Below are 24,495 nucleotides of genomic sequence, written 5' to 3'. Positions count from 1 at the left end.
CCTGCATGCTTTGCCTTGGTTATATATCCTCTGATTTTTTTTTCCTATAGCATGTACCATATGCTGAAGTTAAAGTGAGAGAAGATACTCAAATCTTTGGGGCAATACTATGCATTTCTCTCACTAAACAAAGACAAAAAGCATTATGTCTGTAGCAGCTTTTCCACTTGATTTAAAAATATCTTGGAAAGATCCAACATGTGAAAGAACTAGCTTATAAGGAACTTTGGAAGGGCATGGAGAGAAGGGAAGAGTTAGTCAAAGCACTTACATTGGAAGGATTTGCATTTTTAAAAATTCCTAAATGAGATGAGGCTTTTCCTTTAATGGGGAGGTAGTGTGATGTAATGGGAAAAACATTGGATTTGATATCAAGAGACTTAGAGTTAAATCCCTCCTTTCACACTTGCAGCTGCTATGACCTTGGACAGATCACTTGACCTCTGTGGGACTCCGAGAGTTGGACTCAATGAGACTTCTAAGTGAGCTCTCCAAATCTATGATCTTATGATTTCAGTTCTAGTGTTATATTGAACCCTAAGGGAGCATATGGGAAAAAAATAGTCATATACATTTTGTTGTTGTTGTAACAAACAGCTGCTGAAATTGCTGGGTAAAAGTGGACACAATCACATTTGGACACTGTCCAATGATGCTGAGCTTGTAGGTTTATCTTTTATGGTATAAAGCTCTAATTTATCATACTGGATTGTAGATATGCTCCTGAAAGTTGCTTGTAAGGGTAATTTTTGTAAATTGTGAGTAAGATTGAATTTTCCAAGTTGTCAAATTTTAAATGTGCCGAGAAATCCTGTTCAAAAAGAACCCAGGAGTGAGCCCTTATGTGATACAAGTGACCGACCTTTCTTCTCTTCTATTCTAACCTTCCACCTCATCTAAAACAATGTAAGTTTAGGGAATTCCATACGTTGTGCTCTTCTAAAGGATTTCTCAGTTTGATTGACTTGACATCCCAACCAAATGTAAGTATAGTAATTACCATTTTGAAACTCATTGGAAATTTAGTACACTGTGAGCACATGACCTTATACTGAGAGATTTCAGATCCTCCAGGTTTTAAATTTACTGTTCTTAGCTCTAGCCAGCTTGGATGTCTGCCTTAACCTTTATGGTTGAAAAGAAGTAGAAGAGGAAATTTACTGTGTGATACTTTGTAAAGGAAGCAGCTTTGGCTAACTGAAATCTAAATACGTTCAGTGACCCCTTAAGCTTTGGGAAGACTTTGCTGTATTAACTGTCTGTTACAGAGCTGTTGTAGATGGAACTCCTCATGTTATTAAAAATCTAGGAAACTTTCCTACCTTTGGTCTTAATTCAGGGTGTTTCCTTTAGAGAAAATGTCAAACAAATGACTCTTTACTGGATCTGTTGTGGTTGGTAACGCTGGAAAGGACATTTTTTGTGTCATGGACCTCTTTGGCAATGTGATGAAGCCTATAGGCCCCTTCTTGGAATTATGTTTTTAAATGTATGAAGTAAAATTCATAGGATTGCAAAGAAAATCCATTGTATTGTTACAGGTATGTACATATATACATACATATCTTATCTGTATATGTGCACACACATATCTATAGCCATATCTGTTTTTTGGATTTACAGACCCAGGTTGCAAACCCCTGCTTGAAGGTTTGGGCAGGAAAAGATGGAGGGTGGCACTGATGACCTAGATCTGATGCTCTGCTTTCCCTTTATAGTCATACTTAAATTAAGCAGATGGAGATCACAGCTCCCAGCTGGGTTTTCAGGCTCCTCCTGCCACCCTTTGCACAGCAAAGTGCACTGGCCCCAGTGCCAGCTGGTTGAAAGGACAAAGAAAAGGCAGATTGTCTGTCCCAGCAGGGCACTAAGATGGGTAGCACTGGACTATGAGGAAGGAAGATGAGGTCCTGCGGGTTTGGAGAGGAGGCTGTGAGTCTTCAAACAGCTCTGCACACTGGGAGGAGGGAGCTTGCTACTTCTTTATGGATTTTTTTAAAAAATGCCCAAGTTTATGGACCATTGTGTTGTTTTGGATTAAAACCAGCTGTGAGGCCACACAGCCCCTCAGGGCAAATGTACATAGGCCCAAGTATTATTAATATGTATTTTGTCTGTTGCCTGCTGTTTGGAGTTTTCCTGTTATGCTTCCTTTGCTGCCCCTGTCGGGGTGTTCTGCGCTACTAAAACCAGTAGCTTTCACCAGGGAAATGAGAGAAAACTAACCTTCAGTATTCAAATGACTTTGTGATATTGCCTGATATGAAGGGGAACCATAGGATCTTCCTTCAAATCCTAACTCTGCCACCTGAAATCTTGGGCAAGTCATCTAACCTACCTGTGCCTCAGTTTCTTCATGTGCAAAAAGAGAGGGCTAGATTAGATTACCTCTGAATTCTCTTCCAACTCCAAATCTTTGATCACCATGCAGTGTCATCTCATTCTTGTCAATTTGTTTTTGTGTCTAGCCAACACACGGTAGGGGGTCTTCCTCACTTTCTCTTGCTGTTGTAAAAGTGCAGTAAAGCACAGGGGCTATCCATTGGTTACTCCTTGGTCCCTCCAAATGACCAACCCTTCTTTTTCTTTTTACTGTTTTGGGATGTATTATAGCAATGTTCACATGCCCTCTGTGTGCTTTTCCATGTTGTCCTCTGGTTGATACTCATTTTTCAGTTCCTTGGAGATGGTCATATTGGATGACTCTCAGCCATTTCACAGCAGGAGGAATTTGGCATCATTAAAAGCAGAGATGTTAAACAAGATTAAACTGTAATTGGGAAATACTTTAACAAAAGAAAAAATACAGTGGAGCTTAATTAATGTTAATATGTGCTTTTCTAAGTCAATAGCAGAGATTCTTATATGGTTTATTGGCCCCCATTTCTATTTGAGTTTGAAACCACTGGTTCAAAAGGAACTTTGCAATTTCCTGAAAGCAGTTTTCAGCCTATTCAAGTCTAAATAATAATAGTGATGGTGACAGTAACAGTATTAACTATCATTTACATAGTCTTTTTAAGGTTTGCACAGCAAATGCCTACAGAATGTAAATTTACAGTAGGAAAAATATCCAAATTCCAATTGAGCGTAATAGTCCATCTTGATCCTGGGACCCCAGAAATGGGGATGAAATATATGTTCCTTCCTGTTTTACATCTGTTATCTCAGGTGGTCCTTAGCAGCCCTGTGAGGGAGGTATTATTATCTCCATTTTATGGAGAAGGAAACCGAGGCTGAGAGCCCCAGTCATAGCCTGACTTACATGTCTGAGGGAGGGTTTGAACTGAGATCTTCCTGACGGCAAGTCCAGCACTCTACACACTGCACCAACTCCGTTCCCTCTGTGCACTGGATGATTTTATTGGGCTAGCCTGCCTAAGACAGTTGTCCTTGAAGGCTTGTCTTTTCTCTCACTCATGTTTATTTCTTGTTATACTCAAACTGCTTTAATTATTTTCCTCTCACTTTGTGACTTCTCATGACCTTTGCTTTAGGTAGCAACACTTGTGATTCACATTTATGTGATACCTAGCTTCGGAATGCTTATTTTTAGTACTTTCTGAAAAGCACCTCTAAACAAGAAGAAAAGGGCCTGTTGAACAAACACGTGACTTTTTTTTTCTCAGTTATGCCGATGGCTGACCTTTGAGGTTCGCAAAGTACTCTGAAAATGTTATCCTATTTAATCCTCACAAACACCGCATGACAGAGGTACTACAGGTGGTGTTATCACAATTTTACAGATGAGGAAACTGAGGCTCAGGGGTTAACTAGCCTTGTGCATGGTGACCCAGGTGGTATCAGAGGTGAGATTTGAGCCCAAGTATTTCTTGACTCTGAATCCATTTATCTTTCTACCGTACTATACCTGTAGTATACTATAATTCTGAATCCAGTTATCTTTCCAAAAGGCTAGTTATGTCCAAAGTGTTTTATAGGCCAAAAAAGTGGAGTTAAACTTTAGTAACAAAGCATTCCATTTTGCCCTTTTCTCAGCAAGGCTAAGCACTTGGTAACAGAATAAGAAAGGAGTCGTAGGACCTTATTTACCAGTAATAGATGCTCAGGATTCCAGGAAGTCAGGAAAGAGTTGTATTAACTGATTCAAAATGAAGTAAGTAGAACCAGGAGGACAGTTTTACATAATGACTGTGGTAATGAAATGAAACCATTACAGAAAGCCAGCCAAATTTGGATTAAACTTGATAACCAGTCTTAATCCTGGAATATCAGAGCTAATAATGAAACTCTCTCTCCTTGCAGAGGAGACACTGAAGGACTCTGAGTATCATATGTGGTCTTGCTTTATTAGTTTGGCTTGCTTGTTTTTCTTTGTTGAAAGGTGCAGGAGAGGTTTGGGGGCCAGATCTTGGTGGTATATATTAGAAGATGACTGTATTTGGAAACAAAAAGACATAAGGCATCAGTAGAACTTTTAAAAAATAATTAATTTCTTGGCATATTACATTGGTTTGTCACACTTCCAGAAGCAAAGTGCTGCTTGGATCATCCTTCACTTGCACATCTGGGCACACTGAGCTCATTACTGTTATGGTGTTGTTAATCTTTCCCTGACCTGGAATGGAGAGGGAATAGGAGAATTAAAATGGCCTCATTCTCACAGGGTGTTTCTAGGACTTGCTACCTCGAGGGTCTAGTACGCTTGATGGAGTGTTAGTTTCCACTTTACAAAAGCACTCGAGAATCTGGGAAACTGACTTACCCTGGGAAAATTCCTTCATTTTTCCAGGCCAAAGCTTCCTCCCCTATATAATAAGGTGATCAGTTGAAGTCTCTAACTTGTCTAGTATCCTTTTGTCCATAAGGCACCAATTAGAACTTTTCCAACTGATGTTCCAGATGGATGCAGCATTGAGAGAGCTAGATATTAAAAGGGCTACTTTTCACAAACTAATCTAAACACTTTTGTCAGATATCCTTTTCACTGTGATAGTCTTTAATTTCAAAAACAAAAATGAATCTTGCACTTAAAGTGAGACCTCTTAAAAAAAAACGGTTTATGTACAAACTTGTCATGAAATCCATTAAGCTTCCCAGCAGTAGCTTCGAACAGCCTGAGGTCACAATCAGGACCTTAGGGAATATATATTTCTCTCCAGTGTGCACAACTTTCTTTATCTCATCTTGGATTTGAGAGAGACTGACATATGATCAGAACCAGTGGGAGCTGGGAGGTGACTCACTCATCGTTCTAAGAGAGAGTCATCACTAGGCACATTTGGGTGGTGGTGATCATCAGTGAATTCCTGTCTCCTCTGCTATGTTTCACAGTTTGAGTTAAGTGAGAGTTTTGATGGGTTCTACCCAACGGGAGATGAGTGATCAAATGAATATTCCCACTTGGCCTCAGCACCAAAGAAGCATGCGTTTCTTTATGTTTAGTTATTGGTTGTTTGAGAGAAGGAAAGAGAAATCAGATGTATAAAAGCTGTGCTTTAAATATTATATCTCTCCCCCTCCCCCCAGAAAACTGTGAAAGTACCATTTCTTTAAAAAGTTCCACAGATCAGTCTTTGTTGGTAACTAAAAGGAACCCCCCCCCCCTTTCCCTTCATCATATACACCAAGATAGATGCAAATTCTTTGGGGTTATGCCAGCTTTGAATCCTTAATTTTAGACTCTGTGACCTTGCTTCATCCACCAAAGCAAATTAAATGTAATTGGGAAACCTCATTGGTACTCTGATAATTTATAGTTGATATTTTGATTTATTTTTCCTATTAAATTGATCATCTTCTCTAAGAAGTAAGGTAAGTAGAAGACTTATATTGCTTCTTGTGATCCCAGCTCCTGGAACAGTACCCTGAATGTATGATTCTTATACGTATTTGCTGAAACGGTTACACTGGAACCTTTAGCCCCCTTGCAAGATTCAGGTTGTGAACCACCTCCCATAAGAAACCCTTCCTGATTTCGGTCATTTGTTAAGCAAGTGATTTTAGTATATATAAGTATATAAGCTGAAGACCACTAGCTGCCCTGGGGCGGGGGCCAAAGACGGTTTCATTTTGGTTTAAGTATCCCTAATACCTGCTGTAGTAGTTGCTAAGAAATATTTTTACAAATGTAATTGAATGCACTAGGAGCAGACTCTAGCCAAGGTTGGGCAGCCTCTGGCCTTGAGGCCACATTTGACCCTCTAGGTCCTCATCTGCAGCCCTTTGATGGAGTCAACATTCCCTCAAAGGGCCTTGAGGCTGCAGGTTCCCTACCCCTGGCTGTGACTGGATACTGACTCTAGTGTCTCCCCTACATAATTACCTTTTATATTCTGTATGTAATCATTTTGTGTGTATTTACATGAGCACGTATCTTCCCTGAGAGAATATGAGCTCTGTGAGGGAAGGGAAGTTGGTTGGGGTGTTTTCTTTTTTGGTCTTTATGGCCCCAGCGATTCGTACAGAGGGTAGGTGACCCGTAGTAGAGACTGTGTAAATGCCAAGGGAAAAAGGGAAAGTATCAACCCTGTATTATTGGATATCAGAAGTACACATTCAGCACTTCTGGGTTTTCATTTTTTCTCTCAACTTCTCCATTAGATTTTTGCTTGTCCTCTTCAAAATTCCTCTAGCTGGGGCCCTTGAACTTGGATTGAAAAAGCAACATTTAATTTAAATGGTTTCCTTAATTCTATATGTGTTCTGCTTTTAAAAAAAACAAACAAACATTATTCCAAAAAGGGTTTCCTAGCCTTCCCCAGACTAACAAAGGGGTCAGTAGCGGAGCTGTGCCTCTGCTCTTTATCACCTTGAATTTTTTGGTATCTCCAAAATATTTCATTTTTTAAAAGGAATGCTTGGTTTGCTTTCCAGAATAACCCAGTTGTTTTTAATTGAAGGCCTAGGGGGATTACAGTAGTTTAGTAACCTTCTCTCCCTAAATAGTGAAATCCCATCACAACACAGTTCCTTGTTACATGAATTTCCATATTTTGCAGCACGTATCCCCAGTTCTGACTTACACTTTCATGTTCTCAAGTGGCAACTTCATTAAAGGGGCTGCTTTTGTCTCCAGGGGGCGAGATTATATTGCTGGTTTTCATAGGAACTCCTGTCTATCTGTTTTGGGGTTTTCTTATGAGCAGAAGAAACTGTAATCTGCCTTCTAGTTGCTTCCTGAGCAGTGAGAATTAGCAGAGATGTATTACTGTCAAGTTCAGGTTCAGAAAAGGAATGATCGCTGTCCCCTTTCTTTTATTGTCCCTGTCAGGTGCTGACACTGTGATTAGTTCATCTCTGCATTGGTCTCCTTCATTTCCCACCTACCTTCCCCATTTCTTTGTGTACCAGATGCCGCTGGAGGTGATGGGGGCTCCCTTTCATCATTAAATGCAGCCTGACTTCCCTTTATATGTCTGTCCAATTTCTGGCCATTCTTTAAGAGCTAGTTCAACTCCTATCTTCATGGGAATTATTCTGAATACTCTAAGTAGTGCATACGACCTTCACCTGGACTAAGCAGGCAGATTGGAAAACTGGTGGTAGAATTACTCTTAGAGCCACTAAACCTGAGTTCAAATCTAGGCTTAGACAGCTACTTGCTTTGTGACATCAGACAAGTAATTTTACCTTTCGGTTAAGCATCTGTTTCATCTGTAAAGATGGGAATAATAACACCTAAACTAAGTACTTCATGGCTTTGTTTTGAGGGGACCATTTGCAAAAGCCTTCAAGTGTTATGTAAGTGTATGTAGAATTACAAATTTTAAACTGTAAGGTCATTTCATCCAGTGCCTTCATTTTTTTACAGATGAGGAAACTGAGGCCCAAGCATGTTGTGTCTTGCCCCAAGGTCACACAGGAAATAAGTGACAGAGTTGGCTTTGACCTCAAGTTCTCTCACCCCAGGTCCTACATTCTTTTTCACTCTACTAAAGAAAATGAAGGAGTTGCAAAAAATGTGTGGGAAAAGAAAAGAATGAGGGTTTGTCACAAAATGAGATCTGAGGAATAAAAATTATCCTTTTCTTTCTGCCCAAGCCACCATATAGGTCAGGGGCTCTCAGTTCTGTGAACTTGTTTTCTTAACATTTTGATACGTGTTATTTCAATGTAATTAGTGTCTTTTGTAATCCTATGTATTTTATCTTATGCATCTAAGAATATGATTCTAAGAAAGGATCCAGAGGCTTTTACAAGACTCTCAACAACTTGGATGACACACAGAGATGAAGAGCTGTTCTCATACACACACACACACACACACACACACACACACACACACACACACCCCACTCGCCTCCCAGTGTGCACATACACACACAGTACGCATCAGCTAGGTGATACAGTAGATAGAATACCTGGTCTGGATTCAGGAAGACCTGAGTTCAAATTTGGCCTCAGACCCTGGAAAGTCACTTAATCTTGCTTGCCTCAGTTTCCTCATCTGTCAAATGAGCTCAAGAAGGAAGTGGCAAACCACTCCAGTATCTTTGCCAAGAAAACCCCACATGGGATCATGAAGAGTCAGCCATGACTGAAAATATTATGTTATACACTGAAGTAGGAAATCAAGAAGCATTTTAGTAAGCATTGGTCTCAGTTTCCTCATCTGTAAAATGATCTGAAGAAGGAAATGGCAATTATCTTTGCCTTGAAAACCCCAAATGGAGTCACAAAGAGTCAGATACAGCTGAAACAACTGAACAACAAAATGTACGGTGATAATGCTCCACAAAATTAGTTCTTATTACCATTCATTTTAGCACTTAATCACATAATGCCCCTGTGGTTTGTATGTTAACCATTTCATACATCATTTCTTGCCATCATAACTACCTGACCCAGATGGGCTCAGAGCTATCCCATCCTGAGAGATCAGAAATTTGACGATAGAGGGAAGATGGTTTATATTTACTTGGAGTTGAAGCCTGGCTAGACAGAGGTAACCATCCCCATGACTTTAAGCAAGCATACAGGATTGCTTTTAGTGCATTGATGGTTCTGATGTGGTCAGAACCAAATGCATAAACCTTATCTCACTCGTCTAACTGCTTCTGATTGTAGCTGCATAGAAGAAACCCTGTCCCCCAATTGGCTTTGGTCCTTATAATGAATAGCCTTCATTGTCCTACTTTTAAGTTTACCCCTTAGATTATTTTACCTATTATATTACATCTGCGTGTTTTGGAAATGCTATTATTGTTTTAAGACAGAAATTGACATATAGGAATTAGAACAAGACTTTTGTAGGTTTTGGCCAACTTTGAAGTCAAGAATTATCAACAAACAGATGAGAGAAACAAGGGACTTTTGAAGGTGGGAAAGAGGCTCCCAAGGGGATTGAAATTAATCAGAACATAGCTTGAGATAGTACCTAGGGTTGGAGCATAGGAGGAAAAACATTCTAGAAATTCTGGATATTTTGGATCAGGTAGTATAGACAGATAAGCCTGTGATGTTTCCTTCAGGCATTGTACTCAGAAAACCAGTCAGTCATTAAACATTTATTAGATGTCTGCTATATGCCAGGTATTTCTGGGAGGACAGATACAAATAAGAAAATGATCCCTGACCTCAAGGAATTTAAGATCTCATGGAGGGACTGGTCACGAAGGATGCTGTCTTCCCCAGGAGTAGAAGCCTGAATTTATCAGGCTTGAGGATGAAGCAGAACTGAACCGAAATAAGGATCCACAGACAGTATTGTGTAGGGGGAAGAGCATTGGATTTGTAGACAAAAGAAATGGGTTTGAGATTCAACTCAGCTCTGGAACTTACTTACCTGAAACAAATCACTTCCTGCCTCTGCCCTTGGTTTTATTAGCTTTTTGTAAAATGAAGGGGTTTAACAGGATGAGAGGTTCTTTATTTGTTTGGGATTTGGGGCATCATGGACCCCTTTGGTAGTCTACTGAAGTCTATAAAACATTTCAAAATAATGCTTTTAAATACGTAGAATTATGAAGCAAACCAATTATGTTGAAATGTAGGTGTATGTATATTATTATTACTTTAAAGCAAGCTCCCAGACCCCACAGTTAAGAACCCCTAGGATAGATGATCTCTAAGGTCCTTCCAGGTTTGAATTTGTGATCCCATGAAGTTATATCAGGCTGGACTCATTTTTAATCCGGATGTGTCAAACTCAGCAGCCTGCATAAAAACTACCAAATCAAACCAGATGAAAATATAATTGGTAAAATATTTAGCAAAATAAAGTAAAAATATAGTATAACAGATAATGTTCACTTCTGGTTTCTAAGTCAGTATGCAGTCCAGGAATCCATTTCAATTTGAGTTTAACACCACTGGTTTGTTTTTTAACAGTGGTGTAATGGATAAAGCACTAGGTCTGGGTTCAGGAAGACTTGAGTTCAAATCCTGCCCCAGACACTTAATAGTTGTGTGGCCCCAGGCAAGTCATTTAATGTTTGTCTGCCTCAGTTTCCTCAGCTGCAAAATGGGGATCCTAATAACACCTGCCTCCCAGAGTTTTCCTACGGATCCAATGAGGTATTTGTAAAGTGCATAGTCTTGTTTCCTCCCTTCTTTCTTCTACCTCCTTGCCAAATCCCAGCCCTGGCTTACTCCCACCGTTGTCACCCTGTCTTCCTCATATGCTACAGAAAGAAGCCAGAGAAACATATGGAGCTGCACTAAAGATTTTAACCTTAACTCGTCTCAGACTGTGGTTTGCCTTCCTTTGAATAATCCAGAGCCAGTGTTCTTTCTGCTGTAAAGCTGTGCCTCTCATGGAAGAGGAGATGCCCTATTGGTCCTCCTTTGAGTGGGAATAACAGAAGGGAGCCCTGGTGATTAGGGACAGCTATGTGACCCTTTGTTTACTTGTGGCCCTGTTAGTTTCACCATTAATCTCATTGATCCCCCTCCATCTGAAAGCAGGTTCCTGGGTTCCCCTTGAGCAAGGTACCCAGGTATCTCATTTTTCTTTGTCTCTTTTTTGTCTAAGCAGGACACGGATGGCATTTCCTTTCACTACTGGTCCCTCTTTGATGGGCATGCTGGATCTGGGGCAGCTGTGGTGGCATCTCGGCTGTTGCAGCATCACGTTGTGGAGCAGCTACAGGACATCATAGAGATCCTCAAGAACTCTGCGGTCCTCCCCCCCACCTGCCTGGGGGAAGAGCCTGAGAATACCCCAGCCAACAGCCGGACTCTGACCAGGGCTGCCTCCCTTCGAGGAGGAGTGGGAGCCCCAGGCTCCCCGAGTACCCCACCCACACGTTTCTTTACGGAGAAAAAGATTCCCCACGAGTGCCTTGTTATTGGGGCCATCGAAAGTGCGTTCAAGGAAATGGTAGGTATCATTCGCTATAGACTGGGCCCAGAAGCACCCCACAGATGCCACTTTGGCCAACCCCCCTGCCTTCAACAGAATGCTTCCTCAATCTGTGCATTCATTCAGTGCTTTTAAACTCAAAGCTGTTTCTTATCTTGTGTGCTTTTCCATTTCCCAGGAAACTAGAGAGCAAAGTGTAGCTTCTGGCCTTCTGAATGTCAACAAAGGTTTGTTGACGCTGTTGGCAAAAACCAACCAAGCAATAAACTATCCATGAGAGATTCAGGTGGTGAGAGGAATACCCAGATCAATAAGCAGAGTAGCTGGCGTATTCAATACCTTGCTCTTTGGCGTGCTCACATTCACACCAACTGGTACAATTTCTAACAGACCAAAATGGTTTCCGTGTCTGGAGTAAGCTGATGTGTATGAATTTCCCTGGTGTTGGGGAGAGCTCAAAGCATTTCATAATAGTGTGCTCCAAATTTTAACTCACTTTTCCTATGAACCCCATGTGAGCACAACTCTACATCCTTGGTTGGATAGTTCCAGATCCTGAAGAAAAACGTCTGTTCTCAGTTATTGATGCCAGTGGAGGACGGCTTAGGTGCCGCTAGCCAAGAACGATTCCTGTTTTATTTTGGAAGGCAGACTTCTTCACACTTTCAAATCTGAATGTGTCTTATCTGGGAAATCACTAGACTTCCCAAAACACCGCTCTGTAAAGAGCTGGCCCCAGCAGAGTTTGCAGCCTGTATTTTAATTATAGATAGTTTTCTTATTGAGTGTTAACCTCTCTAGATAAGCAAGAGTGAGGGGTAGTTTAAAATGTAGCAAAAGACTTAATGGGCAAGAGAAGGTTGATGATGTCGATAAGAACTAGAAATTGAGAAGCAGTGACTATTGTGGGCAAAACAAGAGCAGGCTTGTACATCCTTAGCAGGAGAGCTTTGAATGAATTAACCCATTGATTTTTCTAGCATTTTGGTTGTTGTTTAGTCATTTTTTTTCAGTCATAGCTGACTCTTTATGACCCCATTTGGCAAAGATACTGGAATGATTTACCATTTCCTTCTCCTGCTCATTTGACACATGAGGAAACTGAGGCAAACAGGATTAAGGGACTTGCCCAGGGTCACACAGTGAGTGTCTGAAGCTGGATTTAAACTCACGAAGATGAGTCTTCCTGACTTGAGACCCAGCACTCTATCCACTACACCACCTCGTTGTTCCCTAATGTTTCCAGCATTACCCCACTTCAGTTAATAGGTTATGGTGGAAAGACATGTCAATTTGGCATAGGTGTGTGTGTGTGTGTGTGTGTGTGTGTGTGTGTGTGTGTGTGTGTGTGTGTGCGTGGGTGGGAAGGGTGTGGGTGGGTGTGTGGGTGTCTGTGTGTGTGTCTGTATGTATCTGTGTGTGTGTGTGTGGCAAAATAAATCCAAGTGAGTTTTGCTGGAAATATCAGAAGAGGACTTGTTTGTGTGAGTGATCGTGTGAAAATGGAAGATTGACTTGGTAACATTTTTGCCTCTGCCTAATTTGCCTAGATGATAGAACATATAAGTGATGGATGATTCTATCATAATGCTGGAAAGGTAGGTTGGAATTCGGTTGTGAAGGGCTTTAAATGCCAGATATAGAGGGGTTTTAGATCTCTTCTTTAGTAATATCACTTTGGCACTCTTATGGAAAATGGTCTGGAAAAGGGAAAAGACTTTTAAACCTTTTAGAAGGCTATTGTAATATTTCAGGTGAGAGGGAAGGTGAGGGGAACACGCTTCTATTAAGTATTTACAGTGTGCCAGGTACTGTGCTAAATGTTTTACAAGGATTATCTCATTTGATATTAGGTGCTATTATTTTGCCCGTTATTACAGATGAGGAAACTGAGACTGTGAGATGGGAAGGGACTTGCCCAAGGTCACACAGCTAGTAAGTGTCTGAGGCTGAATTTGAAGGCAAGTTTCCTGACTCTAGGAAATGAAGTGAATGAGGGTTTGAACCAGGATAGTGATGATCCCTGGGAGTAAAAGACAAGGGTTGGCTGCTGCTATTACAGGATAAACTCAAGATTTGACAACTAGTTGGATATATGGGGTAAGAGACTAGGGAAGTCAGAGTATATGGTCCAGATATTAAGAAGAGCCCCTTCTATTACTCCAAGCTTAGTATAAAAACCCAGCTGTCTAGAAACTACCATAGAAACGCTTTTCTCTTTGCCCTCAATTTCAGCTGTAAACATTTTAAAGCCACTGATTCTGAGCACTTGAGAATAAGAGCTCTCCTTGATGACAGAAAAACCTCATTCATTTACATGGTAGGAATAGAAAGCCAAGTGAGTTTGAGGGTTTGAATTTCATGATATAAGTGACAGTACCAGGGAGTGTCTTCTTTATATGGAGTTGTTGTCTTCTCAGTTTTATCCACTAGAGGCCAATGTTACAACATTAAGTCAAGTCTCCAGTGCTGACTCCCTTTAGCTTCCGCTCCATATCCACAAACTACCGGAAATAAAGCAAAAGAATCATTTCAGAGAACACTCAGAAGGCGAGCGTCAGTCCCCTCTCATATTTCTTCTCAGTTTTCATTTGGCCCGTTCCATCCCTGAGTTCTTGGTTTAGATGCCAGGGCTAAGGGACTGATTGAGCTACTTTCACATCTCAGGCCATTTCTCCTCTCTTAAATATCCGATCCCCTTTTCTAATCCTCATGATTAAGAAGAATAACTCTGTGGCCCCCTGCAAAGCCTTGTTTATAATTCCTCATTTCCTCCTCCATTTACTCTCTAGGCTGCCCATGTGCTAGGGGTTTGCAGAGTGGAGTAGAATCTTCAGGTGCTACATCTTATTTTGCAGTTGCCATCATATTAAGCTTTTTACTCCTCACCCTGCTCATTATTTAAATATAATAAGTAGCAATATTTTTTCTCCTTCTTAAAATATCCTCTCTCCCTATCCCTTCCCCCTTTTCCTCTCTCCTTCCCTTCATAAGCACCAGGGTTGGAGGGGGTCTTCTTTGTCATTTAAGTATCTTAGTTGTACTTCCTGAATTTTATTCTATGTTCTGTAGTTGTCTCGACAAGGCAAAGCAAGATGTATACGTATAGTCACAGCATATAAATGCATGTGCTCACACACATATATTGTGTGCATGTATATATACATATATCTGTGTGTGAGTATATGTGTGTTCATGTACATGTTCACACATATACATACACCTTGCTTTGCCTATGTTCTACAAAATGTAGAATATGATTTAGAAAGTAGAATTTAGGCACAAAATAGGTAACAAATAAGACCCCCTAATCTTGATGCAGAGAACGGTTAAGAGAGATACATATATGCATATGTGCAGAGATTGTATATTTAGAGACAAATAAGATTTTGATGAGTTTTAAGCAGAGTTTCCCTTATATTATAACCACAGCTGTAATTTCCACTCCAAAAAAATTCCTTCCTTTCCCTATTGTATGTATACTATGCATTTTGAGCAGTGCTATGGGATTTTGACTCATAGTTTAAGAAGCACTGCAGAAGTTGCAAGTGAAAAAAGTTTAAGAAGCCCTGATTTAGAGGGTATATGCACAGTAGATATACTACACATTCATGCATACATATACATAATACATATACACTAGATTTATAATATAGCTAAAATAGTAATATATTAGTATGTAGATATGCATGGTTTATGTACATGTACTTATATGCAGTGTATATGTATGTGCATATGCACACGTGTGTGTATGTGTGTGTATGTTTTAACAGTTTGGTTTGGAGGGAGAATCAGTCTGTGATTCCATTACGAGGAGGCACTTCTGTCCTAGAAAGTCCCTCCATTAATCGGCAGACTCACCAGTAGTCATAGAGTTACCTTGGAACACAGAGAGGTTAAGTCTCCTGCTCATGGTCACATAGAAAGTACATGTCGGAGATGGAACTTGGAACCAGGTCTGACTGTGTCCAGAGCTGGCTCCTTTACTCACTATTCCACTTTTCATTAGGCTCATTGCCTTGTTTGCAAGCATGATTCTGGCTTTTTTTTAATTGTCCAACATAAAGCCTTATCGTATCTTTTTAGTCTGTCCTTGAAGCCTCCTCTCTACCCGTTGCCTTCTTAAAAAGGCAGGCCTGGAATTAGTAGCTGTCCCACCCTAGCTTCCTGTTACTAAATTTTTCCCCCTGGGAATAAACCTTCTTTTTGACCTGTGTCCACTCTGGCATACTCTAGTTCTGTTACAGTAGGAGAATCTAACACTTGAACATCCTGATTCAGGGACAGGTACGCCCCTACCTTCTTTGATGCTCTGCCTACCTGCCTATTGGCCTCATGGTCCTCCTTCCTGCTGGCTGATTTCACAAGTCTCATTACTCAGTTTTTTATTCCCTTTGCTGGCTGACCTCCTTTTTCATTTCCCTCTCCCAAAACAAAAAATATGACTTAGCTTAAAAGCAAAACTTGCTTTTTAGAGTCAGGATTTAAGGCATGACTGGGGCATTAAGCTCATGTTTTGACAGGAGCTGGGAGAACAGGATTGATGTAGGACTTTTGTGTTTATAGCAGTTCAATGGTGTTTGAGTCACTAGCTGGTTTCCTGAAATTCACATTCTAGTGAGGAAGCCAAAAGCTCACTTAACTGGCATTTATTGGCCACTTACACTATGTGGTCGGTGCTGTTCTAGACACTTTGAGGGATAAACTAGAGTAATAAAACATGTGGAATGTGAACTCCATGACAGTGTTTGGCACACAGTAGGCATTAATAAATGTTTCTTGACTTAAAAACAGGGACTTGTTAGTTGTTTGGATTTGTGTGGTTTTTTAACATTTTTATCTTTAGTGTCATGTATAAGCTAGTGCTTGATAAATGCCCACCTTTAATCAGTAGATAATGTGGGAAGTAGTTGAAGGATTCATGTTTGAGACAAGATTCAAATCTGGCTTTGAAGGTCAAAAAGGATTCAAATGGGCAGAGAGAAAGGAAGAAGTCCATGAGCAGATCCCCAAGACCTAGCGCTTAATAAGGCCCTTGGTGAGTCTTTGTGGATTGAGAACGAATGTAGTTTATGTGGGGACCTGTAAAGATACAGGCCTGAAGGAACAGAGGGTTTGTATTAGGGAGTAGTTGACAACAAAGTTGACGAGAGGTTGCAGTTCTGGAGAGCCTTCAATGCTAGATGGCAGAGTTTAAATAGGAAATAAAAGCGTTACAAGGGTGACATTGTAGATTGAGTCAGCAGAGTGATATGCTGAAAATAGAGTTTTCAGTTATATAATCTGGCTGTGATGTGCAGAGTATTTTGGCTGCTGGCCCCCTCTTCTGGAAAAAATAGACCCAGCCTTCAAGAAAAAAAAGATGATTAGAGATGAAAGCTTGTGTGTGAGCTAAATGCAGTTTGACCAATTGTCACGGGTTTAGTTTACCTTCTGTATCCTTGAGGAAGATGGACTATTCATGCCAAGCCCCAGAGGCAAACTTCATGGGAGGTTTTTTTCCACCATGTAATCTTTGAGGATGGAGATCTGGATGCTCCTTCCTAACAAGAGGGCTGACTAGCCCACCCTCCCTGTGGCAGGCATGAAAAGTGAAATACCATTCCATGAGATTCAGTCTAGGATGCTGGAGTACCCTCTGATCTCTCAGCTAAAATTATCAAGCTCAACAGAAAATGCCTCTCAGAGAGAAAATCTTCTGGAGCTTGGCACTTGCCTGAGGAAATGTTTCACTTGGCAAACTCTTGAATATAGTTTGACAAGCTAGTAAACGAATGGACTGTCTTCCATTCCTGTTCTTTGGTCTGCTTACAAAACCCCCCGTAGCCATTTTACTATTTTTATTTGTGTGTCAGACACTGTGTTAGGCATTAGGATTCAAGTGTGAAGAGTGAAACAGTCCCTCTTTGAAATGAGCTTACATTCCAAAAGGAAAGACAAATAATACATCTAAAAACACAGGCAGCATAGAGAAAGTTAATGGCATTTATACAGAGATATATGCAAGTGGTTAAATACAAGATTTTGTGGAGCAGGAGTGCCCTAACAATTGAGGAAAGCCAGTAAAGGCTTCATGTAGAAGATGGTGGTCCCCCAGCAGCTTCTCAAAGAAAGAGATTTTATGAGGTGGACATGAGGAGGGAGAGCATTCCAGATACATGGGGTGGCCAGTACAAAGGCAAAGGCTAGAGATAGAGTGCAGTGTATAAGATTAGAGAGAAGGTCATTTTGGGTGGATCATCACTAAGTTAATGTACGGGGGAATAATTCCCAGTGATAGAAATATTTTGTTATTCTTCAGGAGTGTCTGACTCTTTCTGGGGTTTCTTGACCAAGATTCTGGAGTGGTTTGCCATTTCCTTCTCCAGCTCATTGGACAGATAAGAAAACTGAGGCAAACGGGGTTAAATGACCTGCCCAGAGTCACACAGCTAGTAAGTGTCTGAGGCTGAATTTGAATTCTGGAAGATGAGTCTTCCTGACTCCAGACTTGGCACTCTGTCCACCTCGCTGCCCCACAGAAATGTAGAAAGAAATGTAGAGAAAAGGGGAGAAAAGACGGAAATATGCACACATGCATACATGCACACATCCGTACATTACACACCTATGTGTGTATATACACATGTGTCTGTATCTGTACATACATTTCTATGCATATAAATATAGACATGTACACACATGTATATGTGTACATGTGTGTTATGAGTGTGTATGTATGTATGTAGAGAGAGATAAGTTGGGGCCGGAAAGTGAAGTTGGGTAGTGTTTTAAGAGCCAAATAGGGGAGATTTTATTTTAGCCTCAAAGGAATGGGAAGCCTCTTTGTTTTGGTACTTGAAACCTTTCAGCCTTGGTAAAAATCTACCAGAGTACCTCAGTGCAGTATCAATGAGACATAACAAGTGGATAAACACACCAGCTCCCAAGAATATTACATCAGTCAACACACTATGTGCCTAGCACCAGGGATGCAGAGACCAAAATATAAACAGCCCCTGCCCCAAAGAAGCTTACATCCTAATACAGATATGAAGCTCTATAATTACATATTTAATGTACCTGGGGAAAAATGAATTCTAAGTAGTTTGGGGAGGAGAGCTGGATGGATCCATAGATGCTGCATGTAATGTATGCCATTTGACTCAAGTCTTGAAGGGAACCAAGGATTCTGATAGGCAGAGGTGAGGAAGGAATCCCTTCCAAGCATGGGTGGGTGGGTGGGCAGGGTGGGTGTGTGAACAAGTAAATCAGGGGGATTAATGTTAAGAACATTGAAAAGATGAGAAGGAGCCAGAAAGAGCCCAGTACTTTGAGTATCTTCTCTGTATCAGATTTATGGTAGGATGTGTTGTGCAAGATAAGAAGGGGTACATTTGTTGCAGTCGTACACCACTAAAAGAAACTTATCCACATTTATAAAATCCTAGGTATTCAAGCAATTGGGTGTCATTTCTACTAAAGTTCTGTTTCAGTTCTTTGTCATGGTCTGTCATAGGTTTGTGTAGGCCATGGAAACAGCACAAGCTCTGGGCAGGTCCAGTCAAGCTTAGAAAGGCTTCAAGTGAAAAACTGGACAAGATTGCGCTTGCTTTTGTGGAGACCAGTCTGGCCAAACTAGGAGACCTTATCAATGGAGGGTTGGCATCCAGGTCATGATGTTTTTTCAGCTTTGGTAACCAATGAAGACCATCTCCTGGGTCAAAGAAATTAAAATCTATTTTCTATAATTGAAAAAAGTACCTGTTCACAGATCTTGGAAGTGTTAGAAGTCATCAGGTATAAGATATTGAATGTGAAATCAATCTCTTTAGTTAGATAAGAGGATAAAAAAACTGCTTGATATAATACAAGGAACTCAGTCTTTTGATGTCACAAACCTCCTTGATAATCTTAGGAACCTATGGATTCCCAAAATTGATGTTTTTAAATGCATAAAATACATAAGATTGCAAAGGAAACCAATTATTGAGATATCACAGTTATTAAAGTCTGTGTGTATTTTTTTTTAAACTTCACAGATCTCAGGATAAGAATCCTTGCATTATGATAGATGAAAGGCTAGGTAGGAAGAATTAGGCTTCAGGGGTTACCTTGGACACATACGAGGTATGGGGCTTGGGTCAAGTCATTTCATTTCTCAGTGTTCCCAAACAGATTTATGGAGGCATTGTCAATCTAACCACATAGGATAGAGATCACAGTTCTGCTGGGCTCCCTCTCCCTCCATCAGAACAACAGAGAATTGGGTCAACTCTAGAGAAGCAGGAAAACCTTCCTCCTTCCTTTTCTTCACTTCCTCTGCCCCCAGCCCCCTTTTACTTCTCTCCTCAATGGAGGATAAAAGTGGCAAATTGTTCGGGGCCTTAAGTAAACTCCTCAGTGTAAGCAAATTCCTTTGCCATATCAGGCTGTCAGAGTTAAAATTGGCCTTTTCATTTGTCACCTAGCTTGTGTCGTGGCTTCATCCACAGAATAACACTCTGAGAGAGAGAGTGTGTGTGTCTTTTTTAAGCCAGAATCTTTGACATAAAATTCATAAAATCGAGCCTAAAGCGTTTAGGACATAGGTTGGGAGTAAAGAGGAGAAGCAGTGCTTTGATAATATTTTCAACCTTAAGCATACCTGAGCCATTTGCTTCTTCGTTATTTTTCATGTCCAGATCATAATACGTCAGGTCATCCTGACAGGGGAGGTGTATTTTTTGAATAGGCATTTTTGAATGACAGGAAGTTGAATGCAAAACTAATTAATAATCATTTTATAATTACCTTTCTTCCCCCAAACAAAGGATCAGAGTGTCTGGCTGTGGTGGAAAACACAAAGCTTTTAATTTTTGAAAGCAGGCTTTTCATACCCAATTTGACTGGAGAAGTTGTGATTGCCTGAGTGACTCTGATAGGAAAATATGCTTGCCATTCAGCCATTGGCCAGTGGATGGCCTCATTGGGCAATGCTGACTGCTTTCCATTCTGCTTTTCCATTCATCCTGCGGATAAATTTACTTCTGGAACAAATGGGATTGGACCCTCTGCTTTGGAACTGCGCAGAATCTTATTATTTGTGACAGACACTATTAGCAATGCAAACCACCTTGTACTTAAACCCACCTCGGTCCAATTGGAACTATAGGATAAGGGTTCTTGCCCTCATTCTTGTTCACAATTGCTTCTTCTTATGACCTGAAATTAGTGGGAGACAAAAGATGGTCTTGAGATTGTATTATCTCCGAGAATTTCAAACTAAATTATAGTTGTCACAGGCAGAATGGTTTTTTTTTTGTTCAGTGTGTTTATTTCGAATCTCCTTCTTCCACCACACCACACACACACATGCACACACATACACATCCTCTTTGCTTTTCCTCTCCTCCCAGCAAAAACAGAACAAAACGAAACATTCAGAGCATAGTAAATTGCCTCTTCATTGATGTGTGGATAAACTCAGATTAAGCATAATATTTGAGCAGAAAGGCTCCCTTCCGACCATGTGAGGAAAGTTACTTTAAAAGGTCTGCCTTTTCCCCAGGTGACAAGCTGAAATCTGTCATCTTCAGTATCCGGATAGCTCCTGTTAATGAATGGTGGTGATGTATAGATTTTTGTTTGTTGGCATAAATATTATATAATTATGTTTTGGGTGGTGGCTCACATTTTCCTCAAAGCACAGAGCCATAAAGAAGGTTTCTCAGTGATCTGATTTTTTTTTTTTTTTTTTTTTTGCCATAAGAAATGTAAGCCTAAACTTACACATAGTGGGCTTATCTTTGTAGCTGAAGAAGGGAGACTTGTCCCTAAATTTCAGGACAGGAATTCTTAACCTGGAGTCCAGTATTTTTTATTGTTGTTTTTAAACAAGGGTAGCAACCTCTCGATAGTGAGTGGCTCACTAAAAGGATATCTCTTGTTTGGCAAATTTAAAACTGATCTCCAAATATGTTCATTGCTCATATAGTAATTTGTGTTCTGCTACAGAGAAATAACTCTTGAAGCCCTTTTCAGCTCTTCAAGAATTTGATGATCTGAAATGTATTTAAAGAATAGGAAGTAGAAAGAAAACATGCTATTTTGACTTCTAAAGAGAAGAGGCTAAGAGAAAGGCAATTATTTTTAGAACATACTCTGCTTGGACCCAATTTTAGAATCTATGGAACAGTATATTTTAGTGTCAGTCAGTCCTTTATCTGGTTCCCTTTCTCCTTTAAGGGAAGCTGGCTGGAGACATAGCTTGTGAAAATAAATATCCTTCAGTGCCTAGTCAATATGATCCCTAGGAGCTTATTTGCAATTAAAATGTGTGTGTGTGTGTGTGTGTGTGTGTGTGTGTGTGTGTGTGTGTGTGTGTGTGCATGCATGTGTATGTGAGGGATGGCAGTAATGAGTGCAGGTACGCATTAGAAAAGTTATTTGAACAAAATGCAGAAAGGTACTGGTCATCATGCGGAGCTGGTATTTCTGAAAAGCCATTGCAGAAATGGGCATTCAAAAAAAGTTAATAAAGGATGAAGGGTGATAACGGCAGTTTTTTTGAGGACTTTCTCTCTGTTCTACCCCATACATAATAGCACATTGTCAACTGACAAAGCTAATAAACGGTCAATTTCCTGCCAGTTAAAAGTGAGAACTGCTATTCCCCAGTTAAATCTGAAGGTTGCTGGGTTGAGCATTGAGACCAGATTTCTAAAACAGCTAAACAATAATATGACCGATCATTTTTGTTATGCAAACTGAGGTGAATAAGACCTCCTGCCATAATGTCTACATTTGATTGTCTGGAAGGGTTCCAGAAAGATATTTTTTTTTAATAGAGGGCAGTGTTTTGTAATTGACCTTGTGGGCTTGGGCGGGGAGGGGGGAAGTTTGGGCGAAAGAGGAGGGAGGGAGAATATTGTTTCTTTAAACTGTCAGCTTTCAGACTTAAATCCTCATATTATATGCGAAGGCATGCATATTCAAAGCATCTAATGAATGCTGTCATTCATCCGTACTATTAAGTATTTAACAAATATTGATCCTATTGGTGAAAAGAGAGGGTCAACACCTCCAGCAGTATCTGTTATTATAAAGCAGGAGAGCATTTGCTAATAGTTAGGGTAGATAACTATTTGTGAAATTTATATATTATTTTAATGAAATACCCTTGTTTCAAGTGGTACAGTTTTGACTTTGACTTGGATCATTTCAGTGTAGCGATATATTTAATTGATTTCTTGTGAAACTAACTCCCCTAAGACAAAATTTCTCATGTTCTTGTTGTGTTTTTAAATAATAATATGTTAGAGAAGAGTGGTATGTTATAGACTATTTGTTGAACGGTATAGATAGTGTTTGCACAGCATTTCCAAGTTTACAGAAAGTCTCCTCATGTCACCTTTTATTACATCATTTAGTCCAATCTCTCTATTTTACAGAATCTGAGAAAACAAGGCCCATATAGGTTGTGAATGGTCTAAGTTCATATGGCTAGTTATAGCAGTGCCAGGACTAGGTCTCCTGACTTATGAAGCCAAGGATTTTTTTCATCTGTCTTTTCTTTTTGTGTCTGTATTCTGCTATATCCCTGTTCCTATTTGAATCTATCTTTTATTTTTGTATAGTGAGCACTTAATAAATGCTTTTCATTCGTCCATCTACACTTCCTTCCCTTCACTAATGATGTGAAACTGACCTGCTTGGTTTGTAGACATATGACAGAAACTGCCTACACCAGCTTCAAACCTTTACCCCATCCAGTTGAAGATAAACTGGAATGAGCCATGGAAAACTGTGAAGGCTTTAAAGTAGATGTGCACAACATGGCAGTGAGTAGGGGCCAAAATTAAAATAGGCTAAACTTCTTCAGGCCACAGATAGATTAGATTAGAGTCAGACTGATGGTGGTTGGTAACTGTGGGTCAAGTAGCAAACAGGAGAGTGCCCAGTGGCAACCCTGCATTTTTCACTGCTGCCCACCATTGTGCAGGCATACTTTAACGTTGGTCTTTTCCCCATCCTCTTTCTTTGTAGAATAACTTCCCCTTCCCTCCTCCTTCCCTTTCTCCATTTCCCTTCCTCTATTTCAAGAACTCATTGTATTCTGTGACTGAGTAGCCTGGTGTAATGGGAGACTCTGGTCCAGAGTCCTGGCTGTGTTTCTGAACTAGCTGTGTGCTTTGGGTGGGTCAGGTAGCTAATTTCTATGGATTCATGACTGCATTGAAGTAGGTAATCCTTCCTAAGGTATAGCTCTGTAACCCATCCACCGATTGTCATTGTTCCCCGCTTCTCCCCATAAATCTTGCCTTTCTTAAATCATCCACATGGGGCCTGTCTAACATGCTGGGGGACTTTCTCTAGAGCAGACAATTATTAACTTTTGAAGGGGCTCATGGACATGCATTTTTGAGTGCATAAAATAAAATGCATAAGATTACAAATGAAACCAAATGGCATTAAAATCTAATTATCAGGGTTTGGTTTGGTTTTTTACGTTCACAGATGCCATGTCTTGAACTCATGTTCAAACTCTTAGGACGTGGTGGATACCAGTATACCTCACGTTCTATTCTACTGTTATCCCTTTTTATAAGTGCTTGGACCAGCTAGCTTCCTTTCCAGTCAAACATTTCAATCCATCAATAAATATTTATTAAGCATTTGCTGCGTAACTATATTATTATGCACTGTACTAAGTAGTGAAGATACAAAGAAAGGCAAAAACAGCCTCTGCCCTCAAGGATCTGGCATTTCTTATATGCATCCTAATTTTTGTGCCCTTTCTGGCATGCAGATCATTCTTTAGTAATATTCAGCATCCTGCTTACATCCCTCATATATCTTCCCACTGCCCTCTGGGTCACTTGGGGTTTTGATTTTTCAGAGTTTGTGGTGCTTTACATGCATTATTTCATTTTACCCTTGCAGCATCCCTGTGAGATAAGTGCTATTAATATTCTATTTTACAGTTGAGGAAATAGGCTCAGAGAGATGAAGTGATTTTTTTCCCATCTAGAGTAATGGACCATACAGGCTTTCTCCAACTGTGGCCTCTCTTTTCTTGAAGAAATCCAAGTCAAGGCACAGGAGATTTGGTCCTGGGTGCTGCATCTTTACTCTGTAGGTCTATTCTAAGGAGTGGAGTCCAAAATGGCCATTATCCCTCTCTCCTGTCTCCCCTAACCCCCCTTGAATTCCATCTCTGTTTTCCCAAATTAGAGAGACTGTCTCAAAAGATTTATTGCAATTTGAAG

At 40.3% G+C, this 24,495-nt stretch overlaps 1 protein-coding gene across 1 annotated transcript in view; it reads left to right on the top strand.

The window, feature by feature from the left end:
- PPM1H (protein phosphatase, Mg2+/Mn2+ dependent 1H) overlaps positions 1–24,495 on the top strand; it is a 311,176-nt gene that overhangs the window by 138,143 nt on the left and 148,538 nt on the right. The window contains exon 3 of the mRNA XM_072655253.1: positions 10,940–11,284. Within this exon, the coding sequence (XP_072511354.1) occupies positions 10,940–11,284 (345 nt within the window). The remainder of the gene's footprint in view (positions 1–10,939; positions 11,285–24,495) is intronic.

The sequence above is a fragment of the Notamacropus eugenii genome, chromosome 3, assembly GCF_028372415.1.
Source record: "Notamacropus eugenii isolate mMacEug1 chromosome 3, mMacEug1.pri_v2, whole genome shotgun sequence".
Lineage (NCBI taxonomy): Eukaryota > Metazoa > Chordata > Mammalia > Diprotodontia > Macropodidae > Notamacropus > Notamacropus eugenii.
This window is presented reverse-complemented; position numbering and strand designations above follow the sequence as displayed.